Source organism: Littorina saxatilis, linkage group LG7, assembly GCF_037325665.1.
Source record: "Littorina saxatilis isolate snail1 linkage group LG7, US_GU_Lsax_2.0, whole genome shotgun sequence".
Classification (NCBI taxonomy): domain Eukaryota; kingdom Metazoa; phylum Mollusca; class Gastropoda; order Littorinimorpha; family Littorinidae; genus Littorina; species Littorina saxatilis.
Window position 1 is genome coordinate 25,508,091 of NC_090251.1, and position 26,657 is coordinate 25,534,747.

Here is a 26,657-nt window from a genome sequence, read left to right on the forward strand (position 1 = left end):
AGGAGTGGAGATTTGTCCGATCTCCCAGGTCAACTTATGTGCAGACCTGCTAGTGACTTAACCCCCTTCGTGTATACACGCAAGCACAAGACCAAGTGCGCACGGAAAAAGATCCTGTAATCACGAAAATACCCAGCATGCCTCCCCCGAAATCGGCGTATGCTGCCTAAATGGCGAGGTAAAAACGGTCATACACCTAAAAATCTACTGGTGCTACAAACATGAGTGAACGTGGGAGTCTGAGCCCATGAACGAATCAGTAAGAGTGACATTGCATGGTTTATAATCTGAACTGATGTTTCTTCTTCGTCCTCTGCGTTTATAGGCTGAACTGAACTACCACGTATACCGACTTGTGTTTTTTGAGCGAACGGTTGTTTTCGTGCATGACCGCTTTTACCCCGCTATTTAGAATTATGTTTAACGTTAAACGTTACTATTACAAATAACTGTAATGTTTCATCTGTGTGCTCTTGAGTTAAACGTGCCTACATACACCTAGTCTGATTACCGTGTTCATTAAATTGGGCAGAATTCAATCACTGCGGTGCCTACCTGCAATGGCTTATACTTCGAAGGGAGAGAGAGAGAGAGAGAGAGAGAGAGAGAGAGAGAGAGAGAGAGAGAGAGAGAGAGAGAGAGAGAGAGAGAGAGAGAGAGAGAGAGAGAGAGAGAGAGAGAGAACTTTGAACTCAGAACGTTTAATCGCTAAAACCTGATAGTTCATTGCGATGGGGAGGGTTGGGACGAGGGAAACAATTTCGAATTCAAAAGACGTTTTACAATGTAGAGAGAGAGAGAGAGAGAGAGAGAGAGAGAGAGAGAGAGAGAGAGAGAGAGAGAGAGAGAGAGAGAGAGAGAGAGACACACACACACACACACACACACACAGAGGCACACAGACAGACAGACAGGCAGACAGCGAACAGAGAGAGATATGTAACACTGAGAACACACTCGTACCAGAGTAACTCCTTTATTTCTTTCAAAACAGGAAGGTATTTTAACTTTCTCAACGTATTTTCCAAAACAAGTAAACATAACAAGAAAGAGAAAACAACTAGAACATTTAAAGGAAACAATGCAACAGAAACTATATAACGGTAAGGAACATCATTACACTACAGATAGACCAGCTGCTATGTTACTAAACTTAAATCTAAAACGTGAGCTTCAGTGCTGAAGTATATAACTTCTATCACAAAACATTACAACAAAAGTAACACAGGCCGCGTAGAAGGTATACTACAGATACACTCTATGAACAGAAATAATTACAATTCCATCCGTTATCATAAACAATGTTTACATCCGTCAAACATGAAAAGGTGTAGGAAGCCAAAATGCAAATCTTTACCGAAAAATATCATAGTAATTAAGTTGTTATGAGGAACAATTGCTGAAATGACTAAAGGAATACAATAACATTTGCACTCAAACAGAGGAACACAAACACAATAATATTATTAACAAAAATATCTTTAAAAACAATACAGAAATGGCAGTCCTACAAGAATTTTGCAAACATCTGCTCGAATGTCAGTCTTTCTTTCTTTATTTGGTGTTTAACGTCGTTTTCAACCATTCAAGGTTATATCACGACGGCCGAATGTCAGTGACAACAATTTAATGAATATACAAATGAATACCAAAAAAGGAGCATAGAATTCAACTCTGTGACTGAAGCTGTGACCTACACAAGGGCAACACTGAGCCATTTCAGAAAGTACGTGGAAGGGTGAAAGTTTGGGAAGTCAGTGGAAGTGGGGAGGGGGGCGCAGGGGTTACGGGCTAGCAACACAGAAAAAAACACGGCATGAACTAGTCGGGTTCGTTAGGGTAGCATATGGTGCGGCCTACACAGCTGGTCTGGAATCAGAGATGGAACCTCGAGGTGATGGAATTATGAGATTTTGTAATACGTGCTGTGGGTAATGCCCTAACGCTTAGCAAATCCCACTGCTATAAATCTGGACCAGCCAGGCAGTATCTATGCCACAGAACCAAATGGCAAGCAAACACGACTCCCTCCAGATAAAAATACACACACACACACACTTCTCGCACTCCGTGTCTGCCATCTTTATCTGACATTTCTTCCTCCCAACATGAAGAACGGATCATACGAGTTAACGTTCTTGGAAGCGAGCCAAAACGTGACTCCGTCTGATAAAGCGGTTACATTGGCCCGTGCGTGCGTGCGAGCGTGCGTGTGTTTGTGCGTGTGCAGTGTGTGTGTGTGTGTGTGTGTGTTTGTGCACTGTATGTTTCTCTGTCTGTCTCAGTGTTTTCTGTACCAGTGAAAACAATAACATTCAGTTTTTCTTGACTGATTTGTGAGTTTAGAGCCAGAACAAGACTCGACAAGAATTAATGTTTTTGTCAGGCCAGATCCGGCACTGATTTTTCCGGCGCTTTCACCAATGTGCCTTTAAAAATGTTCGCCATAGGCTCTTCCTAATTGGAACAGAAAACAAGTCGCGTAAGGCGAAATTACTACATTTAGTCAAGCTGTGGAACGCACTGCATTTTTTCACAATGACCGCAGTGAAAGTGACGAGCCTGTTCAGCGCGGCAGTGGTTTCGCTGTGCTGCATAGCACGCTTTTCTGTACCTCTCTTAGTTTTAACTTTGTGAGCGTGTTTTTAATCCAAACATATCATATCTATATGTTTTTGGAATCAGGAACCGACAAGGAATAAGATGAAATTGTTTTTAAATCGATTTCGGAAATTTAATTTTGATCATAATTTTTATATTTTTTATTTTCAGAGCTTGTTTTTAATCTAAATATAACATATTTATATGTTTTTAGAATCAGGAAATGATGTAGAATATGATAAACGTAAATTTGGATCGTTTTATATAAAAAAAAATATTACAATTTCAGATTTTTAATGACCAAAGTCATTAATTAATTTTTAAGCCACCAAGCTGAAATGCAATACCGAAATTCGGCCTTCGTCGAAGATTGCTTTACAAAAATGTCAATCAATTTGATTGAAAAATGAGAGTGTGACTTACCCAAAAGCCGGATATGACGTCATCAAAAGTATTTATCGACAAAAAGAAAAAAACATCCGGGGATATCATTCCCAGGAACTCTCATGTCAAATTTCATAAAGATCGGACCAGTAGTTTGTTCTGAATCGCTCTACACACACACACGCACAGACAGACAGACAAACAGACAGACAGACACACACACACACACACACACACACACACACACACACACACACACACACACACGTACACACATACACCACGACCCTCGTCTCGATTCCCCCTCTATGTTAAAACATTTAGTCAAAACTTGACTAAATGTAAAAACCAAAACCGACTGGAACGCGATGCTGTATCGATATGGCACCTCAAGCGATGTGCCCTGGGCACCGACGAATGAAGTGTGATCTCTTCACTGCTGACTGTATCCCCACCTCCTTCATCCCCCTTACCACACTATAGTTATGCCATCCCCTCTTCTTCATCGTGCTTCGCTTTGCATATATACATATTTGTATAGACGTGTACTCCTGTCTACAGTAGTGCGTGTTTCGTCTCGGCTCTATTCACTTGCTCGATATCAAAACTTCATCAGCTGATAGGAGATCAGAACAAGGTCTTCGTAAGCAACATCGAATGTACAGAGCTTGCATAAATCTCGCCTGCAGTGCAACAACCTGTTTCGTAGACTAAGCGATCCAGGCTCTACCCCGCCTCCTCCCCCCCCCCCCCCCTCCGTCCTGGCCAGAGACATTACATGTAGTGCCCACACACACATACATACAGACGCACATGTATACACACACAAACACACACTACCCCTTTTCCGAGTGCTTGCTAGAGAGAGAGAGTTTATCTATTTTACCTTCCTCTCTCGTTCCTTCCTCTTCATGTCTGAAAAGAGAGATACGGCACTGAAAGCCGATGCGGAGAATTTTGACGTGTGTGTGTGTGTGGGGGGGGGGGGGGGGGGGGTGGGTAGGGGATCTATGCTCGAGAGAGAAGTGCTATCTCCACACAGATAAAAACCCTGGAAATGTTATCAAAGAGTGGAGACTGCAGGAATCCACGCAAAATATCATATAAATTACAACAGCTAGGAGATTTTAACTTCTCTTGGCTTGGTTTGGTTGATTGCAGTTTCTTTAGCCAAGAGCGGTGAGAGGAATTCAGAAAATGTTTTCTTTTGGGGAACAAGATAGCGGTTTCCGGCGTTGGCCTGGCAATAAAACAACAGTTGAATGGCACCTTATAATGCTGTTTCCGGACAAATGCAAGCACGATCCTAAACTGCTGACAATTTCCACTGAACTTTGAAAATGATATCTTAAAATTGCCCCCCCAAAAAACACCATCAACTACTTGACTTAATTTTGAAGACATGTTGTTCCTTTTTGTTCCTTTCTCGTCTCTTCCGTTCCTTCCTTTTTTTCTATATTAATTTTTTGGTATAATCATTCTCCGTGGGTTTTTTCAAGCTGGCCCCCAAAAACTGCACCGGAAGTATGTGGGTTTTTAATAACAGAATCCCCGCCAGATGGCTTATTGCCAATCTGTAATGTTTAAAGACACGTGAAAATAAAGCAAGTTTTCATTGATAATCAGAAGTCAAATGATTCATTTTACCAGAGCACACGAATTCTAGAAGTTGGATAACCAAATGCCGAAGAATACAACCAATCTTTGTCATGTCTGTACGAGGTTTTTTTTAAAATGAATTATGCTTTGTAAAAATAAAAGACATTTATCTGCAGTCAAATAGTCTTGCACAAAATAATAGTGCTGGGTAAGAAACGCCTGTGAGCCAACATTTCCACAACTCTAAGCAGCACTTCACTCTACAATGGCAACAAACGTGTAAACCTAATAATAGTATGTGCTATCATATATAGCAAAAACAGAAGAGAAAAAACGCTTCCAAAAAAAAAGAAAAAAGAAAAAAAAAAGACAACGAACAACAAGCAAACGGTTGATTCAATGCACATAAATTAAATTTAAATTTGGGATAGAAAACACATGTAGTCTGAACAATAACAATCCAACTACAACACAAGTTTCACAATAAATAGCAAATATCTACATTTCGGTATCCAAACCTGTACATGTATCTATAAGTGTGACAAACAACCCCTAAAATTGTCACAAGAGTACGCATGCCATTGCACATTTCAATATCACCTACACAGGGTACCAAAACAAGAACAATAAAAATAAAAGAACAAAAAACGGTTTCAAACGTCGAATGTTGCACGGGACCCATCACAGATATACTTGGTGATGATCGAGTCAGCAATCAAATGTCAAAATTAATGTCAAATAACATGAATCATAATTCACAGGCATTTAATAATCCGAAGCATTTCCTACTCGTTTTGTATTATATACAGGGAAAGAAAAGAACGGCTGTTTCATCTTGTACCTGCGAGGTAGAAGAAACTAAACAGGCAAGTAGTGAGAAAACTAAGTGTCTTTTCTAATTAATTAATTTATTTATTTATTTGTTTATTTGTGCTTAGAAAATACACAACTGCAACATTATAATTAATAAACAATGCTAAAAAAAAACATTACAAAAATACCGTGGTAATGAACTGCGTACAAAATCATGCACATAATTATTGTTCAAAGTATGCCTCAACCTTTATTTCTAAAGAGATTTCGGTTTTTTGAGGAAAACGTTTGATGTTCTCCTACATTAATACCTATGACACATTTTTGCCTTTACCTTTAAAGATACCGTTTTCACCATCCTGTAAATCGCTATAGATCTGCCCGGACTATTACGTACAATAAGGCCCCTCCCCCCTAAAAATAGTCTGTTTACGGTAACATAGGCCAAAAAATATAGGGTCGGTAGGTCTAGATTTTTTTTTCCCAAAAAAAACATTTTTTCAGTTATTTTTTGCCAAAAAACAAAGACTTTTTTTTTCTCCAAAATGCCAAAAAAAGTCTAGGGTCGCGCGAAAAAATAGGGTCGGTCGGGATACCGTAAACAGACTATTCTTTTTTGTTGGGGGGGGGGGGGGGGGGGCCTAACAGCATCCATCAACTTGGAAACATATCAAAAACGTAAGGCCTGGATGCTCTCAATCAATTTTCATTTTTGATTCAACGAAAGTTTCAACTCTTGCACAGTCAAACAATCAAAGTAGTCAAAGTAACCAGGATGCTGATTCTGGTATGTTTCCAAGCGGAAGGATGACCTCATTCCATGTAAAAGCCTGGTCAGATCTGTGATTGGTTTCCATAATGGTTTACATGATAAAAGGTGCCATTTTCTGTACGTGCATACACGGCCAGTAAGTTTAAACGTGCAATTTTGCCGCAGGTTTGGACATTCAGCGTTCCAGGGAAAGTGAACTGTTGGGTTGCTTCACGGCGTATACAAACAGTCGGTTCAGTTATTGATTCATTGTATATTGCTTGATACACACTTTGGCATGAAACAGCTTCATGGCCAGTACAATGAATACGACTTGTAAATAGAAGCATGTGTCGTACATACAGTTTCACCGATTGTCTAACTACTGGGTTACAAGGTTCACGAATAATTACTACCTCAGAATTACACCAACCACACAATACCGAGCAAAGCACTTTCGGGGATACTAGTAGGGATGTCGTTAGGCGTGGGCACTCGGAAAAACGCCAACACTTTTGTTTTAAATCGCCGAAAACGTTGCCGTAATTTTTGAACAGCTGTGTAACTTGTTCCATGGTTGGGGATAGGTGACGCCAAGTACTGATTTAAACTTCTCAAACTTGCCGAAACATATGGTTATTTCAGCGAACTTAAGGAAAAAAATAACTCACAGAAAATCCCTTGGATAGTAGAAAATGACTGCAATGATTTCTTTGACTAGCCGAAAACTTTGCCAGCATTTCGGCAGAGGTGTTTGATATGGTTCATGGAAGAGCGTGGCGATGTGACTGCCTCAAACTTCCAAAATTTGCCGAAACTGTTAAAGGCCAGTTCGGCAAAATTACCGAAGAAAATAAAGCCAAGTAATAGCCATGAATATTAGCATGTCTGGAACGGTTTTTTGACTAGAAGTTTTGACCCGTAGGGCACTAGAAGTTTTAACAACAGCACAACGTATGGACACGTCGACATGTTTACAACATCGAAAAATACACACGTTGTTTGAAGCATGAGAGAGTGGTCTAAAAAGGAGAGCTCCACTGCAGTTACTATTCACAAAAGCACACATTCCAAACTGTATAGTGATAGATATTTTTTAAGGAAATCTGGAAATCGACACTATCAGGAAACTCATAAAACGAAACAAAATGTGGATCAACAAAGAAAGGTTTCAGAATATTATCAATCTCTCCATAGTTTAAGATCAACTGAAGCATCAATTTTACAACATAAGACATAATAATAGTTAGGGCATAATATAATTATAATAGTAATTATAATATTTAAAACGCTTTTTCATACACAGGCACATTCACTGCTGTCAGCACGAACGAGTCAGAGACAATGCACTGTGTTCGATATATAATACTTCATCAGAAACACCAGACTATATTTCAACAAACATGTGTTACAATTAAGCAAAACGTACATTTAATGTTTGTGTGTGTGTGTGTGTGTGTGTGTGTGTGTGTGTGTGTGTGTGTGTGAGATATATCACGTTATATATGTAAATCGATGAACACAATGCTCAATCATCTAAGTGATATTCAAGATTTAAATTAAATATGAACGCAGCCATCGTATTTTGAGGAAATAGCTCCTACAAATAAACTATTTCTGTTACTCCCATTTCCCATCTAAAACGTTTGGGAAAAAAACCACTCCCTGGACGTCTGCACTACAAATACTGGTTATCTGCAGTAGTCATTAAATGGTCGCAATTTAAAAACAAATTTTGTAACTCCTGCTCCCATGCATCTATTTCGTCTTCTCCCATCAAAGTCTAAATTGCCACCTTGAAGTTCTAGCATCGATATATGCAAACTCACAGAAACAACTTCAACGTCAACAGTTTTCTAGGAAATGCAAAATAGAATGTTGTTGCGACGGCATAAAAGCAGTAGATATGTATGACGTAGCATTTTATGTAGATTACGTGTCCACACTTTATTAAAGAAAAAAAAGACATTTTTCATACACTCTCTCACTTGAATAACATTCTAATGGCAGACACAAACTCAAACTCACAAAGGAGAGCCACAGTAAGCAGAACATTCCTCGAATGTTCAGCAAAGCGCGTAAGATCTTCTTGCATATAATTTAAATTATTTGGAGACAGCACAGGTGCTCAGCGTGAACAAGGTGACTGTAATACCTTGTTGATTATATCCGAATTTGTCTGATAGATGTAAAGACCTTCACAAAAAGCCTGCAATCTCTACTTGACCGTGTTTGCAGAAACAGCTCCATCCATATTTCATGATTGTCAATAAATGATGTGTCCATTGTGATTCTCTGTTCATAATACCTCCCAGGCGGACGTAGCAACAAAGTAGTACCATCCAATGGCAAACAACACAAAATGGCTGGCGAACAGCAAGATAGTGCTAACACAAAGCGCTGCACTCGACAATAACAGAAAATAAATCCATCACTTTTGTAGATGCGTCTGAATCCCCATCGGTGGCATCGTTTTCTCTGGAAAATAATGCGTCCTAGAACAAGCAGAGACAAAGAAAGAAGAGGGTCCACGGCCATGAGAGAGAGTTGAACTTAACATAAAACAACACTGAAGATATAGCTCCGCATAAAACAGCTTCTATATAAAAAAAATCATGAAGATCTTGTGAAATGCACTTCAAGATAGACTTCTATTTTCTCTAAGACAGAACTCCGGAGAAAGCAGTGTTTACGATATAGTCGCGAGGGACACGTGCGATGAAGTCCGAGATAAAAAAAAATCCATTCCCTCTAAAACACTACTTAGAAGAAAGAAGTTTTTATGATAAAGTACTAAGGGTCACTCATGGTGTACTTCGAGATGGATACAGTCCTTTTTCTCCAACCAAACCCGAGATGGCAAAGACAGCAGCAATTTCAATAACAGTCAGGATGGGCACTCACAATTTTCGCAGACAAACTCTAAAACGCAACACGAAAAAACACCACCGCAGAAACTTAAAAAAACTAAATAGTCATGAGTCACATGTGATGTTTGCAGACAAAAAACTCCCAGAAAAACTCCCAAATAAAACTCAAAAGAAAGCAACATGAAATGTTGGAAATAGTGACGATGAACAATTGCACTGTTTCATGACCAGCTCCAAAATACATCTGCAAGAAAAGCAGCTCAGGCCACGTCACGAGGGTCAATTGCGATGAACGCTGTTGGTGACCGAAAGGGCTGTTACGGACGTCGCAGCATTTTCACACAAAAATCTATTGCAATGTTCACAGACAAATGTAACTCCACAGAAAGCAGCAATGTTCAAGGTAGTCATATATATCACTTGCAGCGTTCGCAGATATCAGAATACAACTCCAAAGAAAGCAGCTGTAGCCACGTCATGGTGGTCACTTGCGATGTATGCTAATGGTGACCATAAGACTAATAGTGACTGACCCCTCCATAGTTACGGGCGTCGTAGCATTTTCTTTTGAAAGTTATGAGTCACATTGGCTGTTTGCAGACAATTAATTCCCCATAAAAAACAAACATTATCAACGTCACACCGGTCACTTGCGATGGACGCTGATGGTGACCATGGGGCGGTTACGGGCGTCACTGATGGTGACTGACCCCTCCTTGTTGACCACGACTCTCTGGACGTCCTGACTCTGCGTCACCTGGTAGGTTTTCCTCTGAACCGTAGCGGCGGTCGCCTTGAGGGGCGCCTCGATGGTCAGCTGCTTGTCGTCCGACAGATAGGCTGAGATGTTGGAGGAGTCCACGGATTCGGGCAGGTCGTACTCCTTGTTGAACTCTTTGTGCAGCGTCCGACCGGCCGTCCTCTCTTCATGCTCCGCGTGCACGATCAGCTTGCGGTCAGTCGTCTTGACCACGATCTCGTCAGGGCTGAACTCGCCGATGTCGACATTGAGGCGCATCCTGCGGGTGCCGTCCGCGTCCGTGACGATGGGGTTCTTGACCGGGGTGCCCACCCCCAGGTTGCGTGACGGGGAGGCGTTGAGCGGCGAGGCCTTGACCGGCAGGTAGGTCTCCCTGGACAGGAGGGCCGGCTGGTTGACCGGACTCTCCACCGTCAGCACGCCGTCCTTGGACAGCAGGCAGTTGAGCGCGTCCTGGTCCACGCCAGACGGGATGTCCACCTGCAACGCAACGACCCAGAGAGGTTAAAGGGATCGTAGTGTACAAGTGTCTTGACGGGGATGTCCACCTGCAACGCAACGACCCAGAGAGGTTAAAGGGATCGTAGTGTACAAGTGTCTTGACGATTTGTTTCTGTCATCTATCCGTCCGTCCGTTCGCCAGTTAGTCACAGGTCAGTCAGTCAGAGGGTCTGTCTGGCTGGCTCGCTGGCTGGCTGTTTGTCTGTCTGTCTGCCTGTCTGACTGTCTGTCTGACTGCCTGTCTGCCTGCCTGTCTGTCTGTATGTCTCTCTGTTCGTTTTTCAGCCTGTCTATTTATCAGTCGGTGATAAGTCAATTGGTATTCACTTGTCTTTGTTTTCTTCTCTTGTTTCTTTCAAGTGACAGAAAGACGCTTATAGGCAAAACAATTTTAAGGTGTTAGTCTGACCTGCTCCCTATACTCTCCGCAGAGGTCCGAAGTTCTCACTAGCGCGAGAGTCACTGTTTTAAGGTGAACAATTCACCTGACGACTCAGATGTATACGTCACAGTGTGTCGATTTAGTCTCAGTCACGATTTCAACTGTACTAAGTTGATAGCCTACCTGTACGCTGTACTCGCTGATAACGTCACAAGGCCTTGCTAGTGTCTCAATCTAATGTTGAGAGTTCTCGCTATTGTCGAAGTGGCAATTTTAACGTCACTGAGGTAAAAGCCTACCTGTCTGCAGCTGTACCATGTGGTGACGTCACAAGTTCTCAATATTGTCGCAGTGGCAATTTTAACGTCACTAAGACGAAAGCCTATTAAGGTGAAAGCCTATTAAGGTGAAAGCCTACCTGTCTGCTGTACTCCCTGCTGACGGAGGTCTGCGCGGTTTTCTCCTCGTGCCTGGCGTTGACACACAGCTTGTTGTCCTGAACCTTCACGTTCACCTCCTCTGGCTTGAACTCGCTCACGTCGAACCTGCAAGGACACGAAGCACCTTGTTATGCAGAGCGGCCAAACTGAGAAAAGGCGCTTAGAAAAGGTACTTTAAGGCACCGGTTTTGTATACTCGATAACTACACATTTTCTGAAAGCTTAATGTCTCTCTCTTTCTCTCTCTCTCTCTCTCTCCTCTCTCTCTCTCTCTCTCTCTCTCTCTCTCTCTCTCTCTCTCTCTCTCTATATATATACCAATGAGACCGATCGTCAGTGTGGCACCTGGCAGCAGCTATGCGTAATTTAGTAAGAGGCGCAGTTCGACCCCTTTCTGTCACAATTCTGAATGAGCTATACCGACTGGGGTCAAAACCAACTCAGCACACTGAGTAATACTGAACTAATACTGAACTTCATATTTGGTGCACATTAATTTCAGCTTATGCACGACCTGTCCACAAAGTAACACATTTGTTGGTCGAATACACCAAATGTGAAGTAATTCGGCCAACAGATGTAGAAGTTATAAGCATTTTTATGGGTTGTATTTTTGGGGGTACTCTGTACCTCGTGAACTAACCTACCGATACTTCGTGCATACCTTCTCCTGTTTAGATATAATGCACGTGTGCTCGTTGAAGAAAAGGAGGAGAAAAAAACCGCAATCTAAATGGGGTAAGTGAGGGGAAATTTAACACACACACACGCCCGCACGCACGCACGCACGCACGCATTAAATCGTTACAAATAAGAGTAAGAACGCCACTAATTAGAAAGAAAGAAAGAAAGAAAACTAAGAACAACTGTGAACTGTACACACAGCAAATAAATGACTACATAGCCATTGTGTGTGTTTGCGCGGGGGAGGGGGTGGGGTGGGGTGGATTGTTTATGTGTGTGTGTGTGGGGGGGTTGAATTGGGAGGGGGGGGTGTAGGAGAGAAGCTGAAAGACTAGAAACCGCATACCCATCACCTTACGGCAAATAATTGCTTTGGCTGCTTTTCAACACAGCAGAGCGTAGGAGAATTAGGAGAAAAACACAAATAAGAATAAAAAGCCCCGTCGGGACTCCGAGAGCCACGAACACAAAGCAGGTGAAAGCCGTATTACCAGACATGGTTTCCTGCTTATTCTGCACAAAAAAAATCTTCGTTGGAAAACCTGCCGTGCTTCATGAAAAAGACGCAATAGAAACAACAGGATGCCAGCCACTGCGGTGAAATTCTGCTTGAATAAACACTGCCATGCAGTGTGCGAAAGGGCTTCAGGCAGTTTATTCAAAGTGCATTCAATCTGTTGCTGTACTTCAACGAAGCTAAGAATAAACGAGTGAAAATACGCATTTCTGGGTGTTGCACGGTAACGGCAGCACACATTGCTCAAAAGCTCTGGAATCCAACTATAAAAGCATGCCAAGAAAGAGCTTCTAGACACACTGACCCAACCTGTCCGTAACGACCACTCCCATGGACCGAAAGACAATGACATTATACAAAGGTGCTCGCTACAGAAAGGTGATTTATATAGAGAAAAAATACAAATAATTTGGGATCTTTTGGGATGGTCGTTGTGGGCAGGTGGTCGTTGTCAAGGGGTGGTCCCAAGGGCAGATTCGAGAGAGCTAGAGAGAGAAGGCTAGAGAGAGAGGGCTAGAGAGAGAGCGAGATAGAGAGAGGGCTAGAGAGAGAGGGCTAGAGAGAGAGGGCTAGAGAGAGAGCGAGATAGAGAGAGGGCTAGAGAGAAGATAGAGAGAGGGCGAGATAGAGAGAGGGCTAGAGAGAGAGGGCTAGAGAGAGAGCGAGATAGAGAGAGGGCTAGAGAGAAGATAGAGAGAGGGCTAGAGAGAGAGGGCTAGAGAGAGAGCGAGATAGAGAGAGGGCTAGAGAGAAGATAGAGAGAGGGCTAGAGAGAGAGGGCTAGAGAGAGAGAGGGCTAGAGAGAGAGGGCTAGAGAGAGAGCGAGATAGAGAGAGGGCTAGAGAGAGAGGGCTAGAGAGAGAGGGCTAGAGAGAGAGGGCTAGAGAGAGAGCGAGATAGAGAGAGGGCTAGAGAGAAGATAGAGAGAGGGCTAGAGAGAGAGCGAGATAGAGAGAGGGAGAGAGAGAGGGAGCGAACGAGGGAGAGAGAGAGGAAGAGAGAGAGGGAGAGAGAGAGAGAGAGGCAGAGAGACAGAGAGAGAGAGAAAGAGAGAAAGAGAGAGAGAGAAAGAGAGAAAGAGAGAGAAAGAGAGAGATAGAGACAGAGAGACAGAGACAGGCAGAGACAGGCAGAGACAGACACACAGAGAGTCAGAGAGAGAGATAGAGAAAGAGAAATGGCGCGAGAAGATGACGCGAGAAGAGAATTAGCACACACTGACCTGACTCTGAACATATGCCTGCCGTCACTGTCGGTCTCCAGGGCTGTCTTGAGCATGTCCATGTTGACGAACTGCACAGACTGCTTGCGGTCCGCGGGCTTCAGGACGAAGAACTCCTGTCGCATTCTGTCGAACTCATCCTGCCACTGCTTCCTGCGTTCGTCCGCATGCGTGTCCACATTGCTCCACTGCTTGATGGCGCGATCCTGGAAGTTTAGTGAGTCCTTCTGTACCGGGATGTGCACTTCGGATCGGTACATCGCCATCTTGATTCGTGTTGATGGTTTTGGTGTTTTGGTGTCGGTGGTGTTTAAATGGTCGGGGATTTTGCTGTTGGCTTAAAAGCCTAGAAATTTGTGACAATCGTTGAGGAATTGAGGAAGTTATGTGTGGGGGTTGTGGTCTTTGAATGGTGGAAGTTGTGCAGGCTCTTTCTTTCTCTCGGTTTACCTCCCTTCACCAGGACTTGGAAAATAGAAGCACGCAATAAAACTCGTTAACTTTTCAACTCTGCCAATACTTTCACCGGCTCAAAAACAGGTTTTTATTCTATAACTTCCTATCTGCAGCACAACGTCTGAAATGCTATCATTTCTAGAAACTTCTTTTGAGTTCCGTCTTTGAATCACTCTGTTCACTCTTTCGACTTTCAGGAACTCCAAGAAAAGGTAACATTCGCTTCACTTTCAGCACAAGAACACAGTATCCGATAGCGAAGATCCGTAGTCAGTCAGTCACTTCAAACGATGCACACTTTTGCCCTAACCACGCTGTCAGTTCAACTTTGTTCATCAACTCCCAAAACAGAAACTAGGTGTTGCGTAAGGCCTCCTACACACAAACACACTACCTCAAGTTCTTCAAATTCCACAGAATCACAGACAAAGTAGTTGCGTAGTTCCAGCGATACACCAAGGAAGAATGCAGTGACCTCTAAAAGTATCGGTGCGTAGTTGATTATCCGCACGGCGCACGTTGCTTCAATTATCTCCCTCTAGTTCACAGGATCATTCGGGCACCGCTGCGTACCTCCTGTATTCCAGTCACTCAAAGACAGCAATGCTGCATCAGGCCAGAAGATCGTGGCCCTTGTGCAGTCTCACCGTGTCCACTGATCGTGCCTGCCAACAGAGAGAAGAATTCGTGACAGCATAGCACAGGGCATGAACGTGAGAGGAGTAATGCTGCTTCGAATGCGCCAAGGATAAATGCGCATCACTTTTGATACGGGCCCCGCCACTACCGGTGTAAGGCTTTGATTGATGCTATCCACGTTTTGCGCAATGCAGCTGGGTTGAAATTGCTTGAAGGGTTTGGAATCGGCACGGACACACAGAGACAACAGACGGAATACAGACAGACACACGCACAAACACACACACACGCAAGCACGCACACACACACGCACGCACGCACGCGCCCACACACTCACACACACACACACACACACACACACACACACACACACACTCACACACGCGCGCGTACACACACGCACGCACATACACATACACACACACACACACACACACACGCGTACACACACTGACACCCACATACCGCAACAATGTCCGTTCGTACAAACTCAAATTTCATTTCTCAGATGTAAGGTAGCGGTTGCACAGAACAGACTTTTCTGCAGTGTCTGCTCTTACGTTTGGCACTGCAAACCTTTGTAGATAATCACAGTGTATAAGATTAAAATAAGTCGACCACAGGAGCATCTGCATACTTATGGCACATCACCCACCCAAGTCAATTCTCTCTCTCTCTCCCACTCTCTCTGTCTTTAACATACACACACATATATTCTCCGTCTCTCTTTCGATCTGTCCTCTCTCTCTCTCTCTAACATGAACACATGCATACCCCTAGCTCTCTCTCTCTCTCTCTCTCTCTCTCTCTCTCTCTCTCTCTCTTATGTTTCTCTCTCTGGAAATGAACCACCAACTTGGTTTTGCTGAAAAAAATGTTGCCCAGAATAGTAACGAGCACATGCACAAACAGACATCGGCTCGATTCGTCATCGCAGTTTGTTTACAGTAGGCAGGCGAGGACTGCTATAGAAGAGGAAGGGTGGCTCAGAATTATTGATGAGCGCTCATCGCAATAAATGTCAGCCTTGTTCCGTCTGCCATTGTAAATATCAAGCTAGGTGTGCAATAACAAAATATATCACAACCGGAGGAGAGGTTATTCCCCGCCTTTCCTTCCCAAGCCACGAGAAACAGCTACATATCGACGATCGTTTTCATTGATCAGTTGCAGGCGAAGAGAAGAGAACAAAGACATGTAAATACCAATAGACCTTTACACAGACCGATAGACAGACAGGCTGAAAAACGGACAGACAGACAGGCATTTTAGAGCAGACTGTGTTTGCTAAGGCTATAATTGATACCCATGGGATGACCAGGTAAAATTGTCCGCGTACGACAGGTGGCTGTCATGGAAGGTAAAATATGACTTAGATAATGGACAAAGCAAAAACAGATGTCCTTTCTTGGGAGATGTCCTCTCATCGGAGGTACCTTACATCGCAGGTACCGGGTACTAAGCTATATCTTGCGAACGCAACGAACTTTTTTCATATACAGATCAAATTCCATGGGCCACAAATCCTGCCCAGCACACCGGTTTAGCGGAGACTGACGCCGAAGTAAGAGGAAGATCGATTCCGTCATTCGACCTTGACCCCCTAACGCCTATGGGCTGGTCAATAAGGCACCGCCATCATTCTCTGCAATTCTGTCTGGCCGTGCCAGTGAGCATAGCGTGTTATTAGATGATTGGCTTCCAGCGAGGAATCATCCCAGGCCTGGGCTGAAAAGGAAAACACGAGTGGGGAGAATTGAGAGCAAGACCTCATGACATGGCTGGTATTTTACGGTAAGTTGGGAGTATTGCGCTCTGTGCCTCGTGGGCATGAATATGATCTGTGTGCTTTACCGTGTGAACGACTGATTCGAACAAAGATCTTCTAGGCTACGCTGGTTAGACTCACTACCTCAGATCTGGTTAGGTTTTAACGTGAAAAACATTTCTGCTCAAACTCAGGTAGGGGGGGGGGGGGGGGAGGGCTGGGACGACAACAGAGCACCAGAATCAAGTAAAATAGCAGTTCACGATGGACTATTTTTCTGCCTCACATTGTTACGCTAGGTGGGTATCAGGCTATTTCCGATTTCATCGTATAACTATCAAACCATCACCTCAAATAAATAAACAAGTCCACAAGGACAACCGGGCTCAAACAATATGAAAACGTACCAAAGCCACCACAAAAACACACAATATATAACACAACGTACGTGGAAAAACATTTTAAGGGAACCCAATGTGACAGGGAGACTACCGTCGCCCTTCACAGCAGACTCTGCAGAGTTGTTCGCCTTAGAAGACAAATGTCGCCAATGTTTTTACAGAGTGACGTTAAATAAACGATTTTATCATCATCTTTCTGTATGTTCATGGATTCCTTTGCGAATGCAGAACAGTTTTTAAAGGGCTTAGAAATAAGCTCTAAAATTCTCAATCCTGTTTGATTGGACTTCGCCTCCAAAGGTGATTGTGGTGTTTCGGCTCTCGGTTACACCAAGAACAAGGAAATCGTCAGTTTCTGTTCCGTTCAGCCAGTAATCCTTTAACACCTTCAGGACAGCGGAAGACATGTAGGAGTCCCTGCAAACAGCAAATCGAGCAGTTCCGCAAAGAAATTGGGCAGCAGACAAGCACGAAACTTTGCTACATCACCGCGCACCTGTCGGTATTCATCAATGTTCTCAGCACAGCTCAGCATTTTACAGGTACTTTAATGGGAAAGAAACATTCCACATTCCAGCACACTACCACGAACGATGCAGGCACTTGTAAGGCAAAAGAGAAAGTGCGATTTCCAAAGGAAAACTGAGCACGAAAATCACCAGAGAAACCTATTCAGGCACATTAACGAAAATTTTAAAAATAAAATTAAAAAAACATTGCTGTGTACAACTGACAATGGAATACAAGCCGTCCTTCACAGAGGCACTCTGGTACTTTTGAAGGTAAAACAACTATGTAGTTTCCATAAAACTGAGAAAAAAGAGAGAGAGAGAGAACGGAAGCTTTCAAGTTATGTCGGTTAGGGAATAGAAAAGCCACTAGTACAGAAGTATCCTACTCGGTTCAGGCTGTCATAAGTTGTTTTCATCGTGACTCTACGATCCCAGCACAGCTCAACATTGTACAGGTTCATTTGTTTGTTTGTTTGTTTGTTTGCTTAACGCCCAGCCGACCACGAAGGGCCATATCAGGGCGGTGCTGCTTTGACATATAACGTGCGCCACACACAAGACAGAATTCGCAGCACAGGCTTCATGTCTCACCCAGTCACATTATTCTGACACCGGACCAACCAGTCCTAGCACCAACCCCATAATGCCAGACGCCAGGCGGAGCAGCCACTAGATTGCCAATATTAAAGTCTTAGGTATGACCCAGCCGGGGTTCGAACCCACGACCTCCCGATCACGGGGCGGACGCCTTATACCACTAGGCCAACCGTGCCGGTTACAGGTTCATAAAAGGCAAAGATGCAAAATGGTTTCCATAGATAACAGGGCCAGAAACGCACATATATGCACTCGGGTACCCGGTAAAACGCAATTGCACAACTTGTAATGCGGTTTCCCCAGAAAACCTAAAACGGGCTACAAACTAAACACCGTAAACGCACCCTACCTGTTTCCGCCAGTCAGAACTCGTTTATTTGCCCACAACTGACCCAACACAAGTCTTCACCGTTTCAATCACTGTTCCCGATCAGCACTGAACTAACTCCCCACTAAGGTTTATGCAGCATCATTTCCCCTACCGTATTGGCGGTCCAAGGCGTATTCCCAACACTGACTCGCAACACGCAATAACACGCAAAACTTACAGTGCTGCGCCAGCGGCAGTAACAGCAATACATTAGCAGCAGCAGCAGCAGCAGAATCTACGACAAAGCACTGACTGGCAAAGAAGAGAGAAGTTTTCCTCACAAACTTTTCTGCAAACTCAGCGTTGCTTCGTTCTCTATCAAGTTTGGCATCAGTCCTGTTGTCGACGAAGCCATTACAGTGCTCCCCCCCTGCCCCTTTAAAACCTCGACATGAAATTAAAAGAAAAGATGTGAAAAAGGAGGGATTCTTAACTGAAATTCGGGTACATTTACAGAGTCTAAGATCGAAAGGGGGGAGGGGTGGGGGGGGGGGGGGGGCTGGAGGGGGGTTCAATTGGGGGTGTTCTACCGTATTGAAAAGTGTGTTGCCAAGATTGGATAGTGATTTCAGAGAGCTGTAAAGGCTCGATTTCTAACGCCCAGGAGGCGCCTCGAATGGAAAGGAAATGAATTTAATCAAAAACGATTGGGCTTTTTTCTGTCGTTACATTTAAATTAACCTATTCAGTTCAGAGACATCTTGCTTGCTGCCGCGCGAGCAGAGCAAATGTTCCCTCTTTATCTTCACTGCCCTGGCTGCAAAACCCCTCCACGCGGAGGTGTTTTCAGACACGTCAGACACATAACAGGGTGTATTGCAACGGTTCTTCATGGTGTGAATGCTTTCAGCTGAATATATGTCAAGCACGCGTTTCTCATCACAGTATCTGATCAACGTTCCAGAGAGCCGTATTTGCTCATTTATCTTCTCACTGATATATATGGTAATCATGGCCTGCATGCATACGCCTGCGGCAAGAAGCTCTGAGATGGAGTAGGACATGTTTTTCTTTGACTCCTTGCTTCCACCTTGAGATAAGGAAGAGGGCCCCAAAGGGGGGGGGGGGGTATCATCACGATCACGGGAAGGGAAATTTTAGCTTTCACGATCACAGTTACCTTGATTTTTGTTTTCACGATCACAAACACCTTGACGAATAGAGGATCATAGAGTGTGATACAGCTGTGAAAAATGTACGTTGAAAATAAAATGCTTTGCAATAATGCCCATCACGATCACGAAAACAAATGACGATCACGATCACGAGACTTGATTTTTTTTGTCATCACGGATCACGGGCAAAGTCCCATCACGATCACAGAAATGGAAATTTCGGCAATCACGGTCACAGAAAGGTCAAAAAACGCCAATCACGATCACGATTTTAAACCCTTTGGGGCCCTCAAGGAAGGCAAGATTTTAACACACCCTCAGTGCTAAGTTTCTTATCAAGAGAACCAGAGATACTGTACAAGCAGTACAAGTCACCTCTGGCAGAACTGACTAGTCACTGACCCTCTACGGAAGCCACTAACTTCGACTCATGCGCAGAAGTACGGAAGTACGCTAAAGGGACAAATTACACCTGCGCAGAGTCAGCGGCGCTGCATGCTGCGATAGGGATTATGACGAGTACTTGGCCTGTTTTCTTTTCACGCAACGTGTAGCGGGCTGGAAAAAAAAGAATTACCTCAATAATATGCAGTGCGTTGTCTGTGCCGCTGACTCTGCGCAAGTGTAATTTGCCCCTAATGATGAGTGCACGCGTACAGTAAGCAAAAACAAATGAGCGTGTTGCAACGGCTGAAGGATATTACCCTCAGCCTCAACTTTCTCCTTGGTCAGGGTCAGTTCAGTGAACTTAAACTATGGCAGTGAAAACAAAAATATCCAAAGAACTGAAAATATTCACAGAACTGAAACGGGCCCTCTTCCATCCCCGCATGATTTTCACATGTTATTTATGTTCAGAGGTGTTGTTACTGGATTTATTTTCTTCGGCACATTTGCCGAAATGAGATGAACCAAACAAATTGACAGCGGCCATTTTTGTTTTAAAGGCACATTCCTACCGGTGTAACACGAGAAAATTACTCCCACGAGATTTTTACTCCGGAGTAAACATTTCGTACAAAAAAATTACTCCCTTTACGAAAAAAGCACTCCCCCATTACACGAGAAAATTACTCCCCAAGACCGGTGAGTTCCGAGTAAACATTTCGTACAAAAATGTTACTCCCCTGACGAATAAATAACGAATAAATTACTTCACCCCAACACAAGCAATTTAACTTCCCATGCCAGGTGTACGAAATTTTTACTCCCTTGTCCCCTGTTAGTCTTGGTGGTGGAAGGGGTGGAAGGAGGGTAGCGCGACATTCGTTTGCGCGAGATCACTTATTGGCATTATCCCTTCGCCCGCATCCCATTTTTGCGTACAAGATTTTTACTGGAAGTAAAAAAAATGGTGAGTAAAAATTTCGTGGAGGGAGTAATTTTTTCGTGACTTGGGGAGTTCTTTTCTCGTACGAAAAGTGTACTCGGAGTAAGAATTTCGTACGAAATATTTACTCCGGAGTAAATTTTTCGTGGAGTAAAAATTTCGTGTTATACCGGCCGTGTAAATAGTTCGGCTCATCATCTCAGATCTGTACAGGCTTTTGCATGGAATAAGCTTAAGACTGACTAGTCTTAAGCTTGGTCACATACCAAACATGAAGAGTCTGGGTACTGTGCTCTGTGACCAGTATGAATTTCTTGATGAATTAATTGATGAATTAATTTAGTAAAAGCCACTAATTCATGTAACCCTAGGTTTAAAAACAAAATATTGACTTGACTTGACACTAGAAATTGGTTCATTAAAAAAAACAATTCAAACTCGTATCAACAAGCATCCGGGTGTTGAATGTAGGTACGTGTCCATTTGAAAAGGTGTTTTAGGGCGGGGATGTAGCTCAGTCGGTAGCGCGCTGGATTTGTATCCAGTTGGCCGCTGTCAGTGTGAGTTCGTCCCCACGTTCGGCGAGAGATTTATTTCTCAGAGTCTTTCTTTCTTTCTTTCTTTTCTTTATTTTGTGTTTAACGTCGTTTTCAAGGTTATATCGCGACGGGTTCTCAGAGTCAACTTTGTGTGCAGACTCTCCTCGGTGTCCAAACACCCCCGTGTGTACACGCAAGCACAAGACCAAGTGCGCACGAAAAAGATCCTGTAATCCATGTCAGAGTTCGGTGGGTTATAGAAACACGAAAATACCCAGCATGCTTCCTCCGAAAACGGCGTATGGCTGCCTAAATGGCGGGGTAAAAAACGGTCATACACGTAAAATTCCACTCGTGCAAAAATAACACGAGTGTACGTGGGAGTTTCAGCCCACGAACGCAGAAGAAGAAGAAGAAAAAGGTGTTTTTTTCACATGTAAAAGCCTGGCCAGATCTGAGATGGTGAGTGGAACTGTTTACACGGAAAGGAAAGGAGCGTGGTTTTATGTTAAAGCCAAGGCAGTCCATGGCATCACAATGAAAACGTTCGACAACCCTACCGAGATGACGGCACAGTTTTGGAGCGATTTGAAAGAAGTTTCTGTATGTACCGACTGCCGAAGCCAAAGGACTCTCTATTTATGGGCAGGGCTCCCCAAAGTGCGCGTCCCTGCGTCCTATACACTAGAAGCCGAAAACACGTACTAGAAATTTGTGGACGGGGTCCCAGGATGCACTAAACATAAAAAAAAATCACACTATGCGTGATTACAATATATTATCAATACACGAGGGCTTTGGGGCACGGGACTCTTGGGACCCTCTACAACTCCGCTGAGGGGGTCCATGAAACCTCTACAAATTGAAAGTGGAGGTCCCGGGACCCTCCGTAGGGAGCCCTGATGGCAGACTGAAAATGTGAAATCTAGCAGTTGTGTTGAACTTCCTTGTGGTGTCGTAGTTTACAACTGCAACCTTTTGCTGACATTTCGTAATTAACGACCATCTTCGTGCTCGATCTGGCTGTCATTGCCCAACACCAGTCACCGCTAAAAGGTCAACTTTATTTCAAGTGTTGATCAATAATAACATGGTATTGTCATAGATAGTCACACACTAACTTTGACACATACAAGGGCACATAGGTGGTACTGGTAATTTGGTGCTAACAGTGAAAGCAGTAAGAGGAGGAGTAGTTGTGGTGGTTGTGGTGGTCGTTTTCATAGTACTTATAGTAGCGGTTGTATCAGTAATGATAGTAGTAGTAGTAGTAGTCAAACGAGAAGAAATGAGTTCGGTGGCCTGTTGAACATTCCATCTAAGCAATACTCACAAATTACTTTTTTTTCTGGGTCTGGCGTTGCTCATTTCGTCTGCACTGATATGAAACCGCATTCTATTGGTTCTAAACATGCGCTATACTGTCGTTAGCGAAACCTCGGAATTTCCATAATCGATAAGAGTGCACTAAGGCGAGATGAGCTGAATGTCGTTCCATTACGCTTTCGCCGACAAAAAAATAATTTGATTTGCATAACGAACAAAACGGCGTAATTCGTCTCCCACACTGGCCGCCATGAGAACCTTTCAGTGAAAGAACAGAAGGTTCAATATTCCTTGACGCTGGCAAAGGTTAACGCCATTTAAACATTCGCGCCGGCACAAACACGAGACCGTTTCTTGGAGCCGTTAATCTTCAATGCTATCAACACAAAGTTAACAAAGATGTTGGTTCTTAAAGCTACATTACTTGCCGTGCAAACGGTCACGTTAACCAGCGCACACTTGTCAGGGTTTTACAGGGTTTTACCTTCGATAAGAGCATTCTTCCACTTGGAAACTGACGGAAAACCCAGGACAGCCTCCGTGTAAAATGTACATGTGACATGTACGTGTAAAAAGGACTCATTTCTGAATTTGCAACTTCATCTTTTTTTTTAAACTTTTACCTGAATGTAGATTTGGATTTGCATTGTCTACATACTTGTTTTTTGTGTGTATACATTTCGCATTGAATGTGATTTTTCTTTTTTTTCTTTTTTTCTTCACAATTGTTTTTATTCAGAAAAGGTTACATGCATGTATTGGTAGGTTCACAGTATGGGAAAGGCAATTCAGAACAGTGTGACATTAACAAAAACACCTTATGTATACAATGGCAGAAAATAAAGTGTTTTTAGATATACAAAAGCAGGAAAGTGATTTTGATTGTTTTTTGTTAGGCGCTCAGAACTGTAGTCGGATTCGAGTCATGAAAGTATCCTTATCAGAATATCATCATTATATATTGAGTTCGTAGGTAATTCCTCAATGCCAATCTGGAGAAAAAAAATCAATAGGCCTACTACAGCAAGGTTTTTGCTTTGGGTCCACGTGGAATGATGTACTTCTTCTTCTTCTTGTCGTTCGCCTTTACACTTGGAGTCCAGCTCTGTGTGTGAAGCTGGTGGTCTTTTGTAGAGCTTCCACTGACGGGACCGTGCAGCTTCTCTTGGAGGGTCGTCGGCCTAGGCCAAGTCTCTGTTCTCAAGGGCTTGATGTTCTTGCAGTCCTGTAGAGAATGATGCACTTCTTCTTCTTCTTGTCGTTCGCCTTTACACTTGGAGTCCAGCTCTGTGTATGAAGCTGGTGGTCTTTTGTAGAGCTTCCACGGGACCGTGCAGCTTCTCTTGGAGGGTCGTCGGCCTGGGCCAAGTCTCTGTTCTCAAGGGCTTGAGGTTCTTGCAGTCCTGTAGAGCATGATGCACTTCTTCTTCTTGTCGTTCGCCTTTACACTTGGAGTCCAGCTCTGTGTATGAAGCTGGTGGTCTTTTGCAGAGCTTCCACGGGACCGTGCAGCTTCTCTTGGAGGGTCGTCGGCCTAGGCCAAGTCTCTGTCCTCAAGGACAAGGGCTTGAGGTTCTTGCAGTCCTGTAGACTCGGAATGATGCATGTATCTTATGTTAAAGCCTGGGCATGCAGACTTGTAGTGGTCTACACGAGATGAAGGTTCTCTTTACTGTCTAATGCTTGTAAAACATCCTTCCCTGCAAACACACTTGACCGATGTGTGCAGCCATTAATCTTCCACGCCGCTAACACATGGCTAACAAAGCTGTTTGTTCTTACGTTAGTGATGAGTTATGTTGGACATGGGAAAACAGAGGGAGGTCAACACAGCTGCGAGATTCTCGAGATCACGTGGTTAGCTGCGAGAATTATGATTGGGGTATTTCTTTCTTCTTCTGCGTTCATGGGCTGTAACTCCCGCGTACATTCGTGTTTTGCAGGAGTGGGTTTTTACGTGGGTGACTGTATTTCCCTCCCGATTAGGATATGATATAGGGTAGTGAGTCTGTGAGTCATATGCCACGTTATGCCATGACCTCATTTTATTCTGATGTGCCTAACTGAATGACAACAAAATCCCCAGACTTAACCGAACATGTTTACTGTTTGTACAAAGGTAAATATCAGTTTGACCTTTCAGTGCGCAGATTCCAGCCCAGCGGTTCTGTGGAGAGGAATTCATGTTCAACTGAGGCGGTGCGGCAGAGAGAAAGCAGGTCATTTCACAGTGTAAGGGTGTGATGTAGGCTATAGGGAACGGTAAAGTTGACTTTTTGCAGGTAAAATCTACCGGTATCCTGGCAGCAGTAGACTGATATCTGTGATTGACTCAGTATTAACAACACCGGTAGCAAATGGGCCAGTGAGAGAGTATGAGCTACTGATCATTTGCTGATTTTTTATTTTTTTTTTTTTTTTTGGGGGGGGGGGGCTTCTTATTTTACAAAGCAGAAAACTGTGCCAGTTTTGGCGCAGGTGGGTGCATTTTTCAACAGGTATTGTAGATAAGCCATTAGCTGACCTTTCTGTTCAGCGTATGACAAAGAAGAAGAAAACACAAAGCAAACTCTCATTGGCCTAATGTCTACCGGTATTGTTGAGAGAAAAATACCGGTGTACTGATGTTAAGAAAACAGTAGACTTCACCACTAAAAAGTCAGCTTTAGTCTTCCACAGTGCTGCTGGGGGGAAACCTAGCAACCCGCGTCTACTATAACTGTCTACGCCAAATAATCGCTGAGTAGACTGTTGTTACAAGTGCAACTGTCAAACGTGGCAAAGTTACACATATCTTGCTCAACACTAAACCCAAGCAAAGGTCAACATAAATGTAAACTGTCACAAATTGAGTGCGTACAACATCACTCATTCAGAGGAGACTTGTCTACGGTGGACGGAAAGCTGCCAAACTTGGGAGAACACCTTTTCACTCATCTGTGACTGCGTGTGCGCTGGCGTACTTCATAATCATGTTTGTTTGTTTGTTTGTTTGTTTGCTTAACGCCCAGCCGACCACGAAGGGCCATATCAGGGCGGTGCTGCTTTGACATATAACTGTGCGCCACACACGAAACAGAAGTCGCAGCACAGGCTTCACTGAGTCTCACCCAGTCACATTATTCTGACACCGGACCAAACAGTCCTAGCACTAAGACTATAATGCCAGACGCCAGGCGGAGCAGCCACTAGATTGCCAATTTTAAAGTCTTAGGTATGACCCGGCCGGGGTTCGAACCCACGACCTCCCGATCACGGGGCGGACGCCTTACCACTAGGCCAACCGTGCCAGCTCATAATCATGTAGTTGTGTTCTAAAAAGAAATACCTCAAGTGTAATGGCGGTCCTTCATGGAGCACGAAGTCGACTTCGCTAAGAATTGAACGAAGTTTTTTGTTAAGGCAAAAAAAAAAAGAGGTCTGTTTACGGTAACCCGACCGACCCTAGTTTTTTCGCGCGACCCTAGACTTTTTTTTGGCATTTAGGAAAAGAAAAAGAAAAAAATCTTGTTTTTTTGGCAAAATAACGTAAAAATATGGTTTTTTGGAGAAAAAAAAAAAAATCCCGACCTACCGACCCTATTTTTTGAGCCTATGTTACCGTAAACAGACCTTTTTTTTGGGGGGGGCCTAACAAAAACTCAGTGCTAAAGCTTCGTGCGGCTGCAGCTTCGCGAAGTATACTTCGCATAATCGACTTGGAATCCCTGGTTGATAGTCTATGTTCGTGTTATGTGGCATCCTTGAATCTCTCACTAACATCGCAGAGGACTAACACTATCATTAATGGTTAACTCCCAAAGCATAACGCAGCCCCAACAGGTAACTCTAACCTGTTAGCCTGGGACATATTATAATATGTTTTGCTAATGAGATAGCTGATATTAAAGTCACCACAGACCATCAAGACCATTTCGCCCAGTTGCTGGGATAAAAGCGCATAAACAGATATTCACCTCATTACCTGTAAAATGAAAGTCGTTGGCTCTTACCTTTAAAACAAATCCACAGGGTAACACAAAAACACTGAAACAAACACTCAAGCGAGTTTCTCTTCTCCAACACGGCTGAAGGTGTGAG

General features: G+C 43.6%; 1 protein-coding gene across 1 annotated transcript; it reads right to left on the minus strand.

Moving 5' to 3' along the window:
• Nucleotides 1–960: 960 nt before the first annotated feature.
• On the minus strand, nucleotides 961–26,657 carry LOC138971034 (small heat shock protein p36-like). The gene is made up of 4 exons (XM_070343637.1): nucleotides 26,570–26,657; nucleotides 13,525–14,645; nucleotides 11,080–11,206; nucleotides 961–10,258 (listed from the first exon to the last, which is right to left on the minus strand). Exons 2-4 carry the CDS (start codon nucleotides 13,788–13,790, stop codon nucleotides 9,665–9,667), a joined length of 987 nt encoding a protein of 328 aa, XP_070199738.1. The 5' UTR covers nucleotides 13,791–14,645; nucleotides 26,570–26,657; the 3' UTR covers nucleotides 961–9,664.

What these genes read in the sequence shown, in the direction of transcription:
- LOC138971034 (XM_070343637.1), bottom strand. Translation starts at nt 13,790, where the DNA reads ATGGCGATGTACCGATCCGAAGTGCACATCCCGGTACAGAAGGACTCA. An exon ending in AGGCATATGTTCAGAGTCAG is followed by an intron (nt 11,207 to 13,524) that starts GTCAGTGTGTGC and finishes GTGTCCTTGCAG; the next exon opens with GTTCGACGTGAGCGAGTTCA. An exon ending in GCAGGGAGTACAGCAGACAG is followed by an intron (nt 10,259 to 11,079) that starts GTAGGCTTTCAC and finishes GTTGCGTTGCAG; the next exon opens with GTGGACATCCCGTCTGGCGT.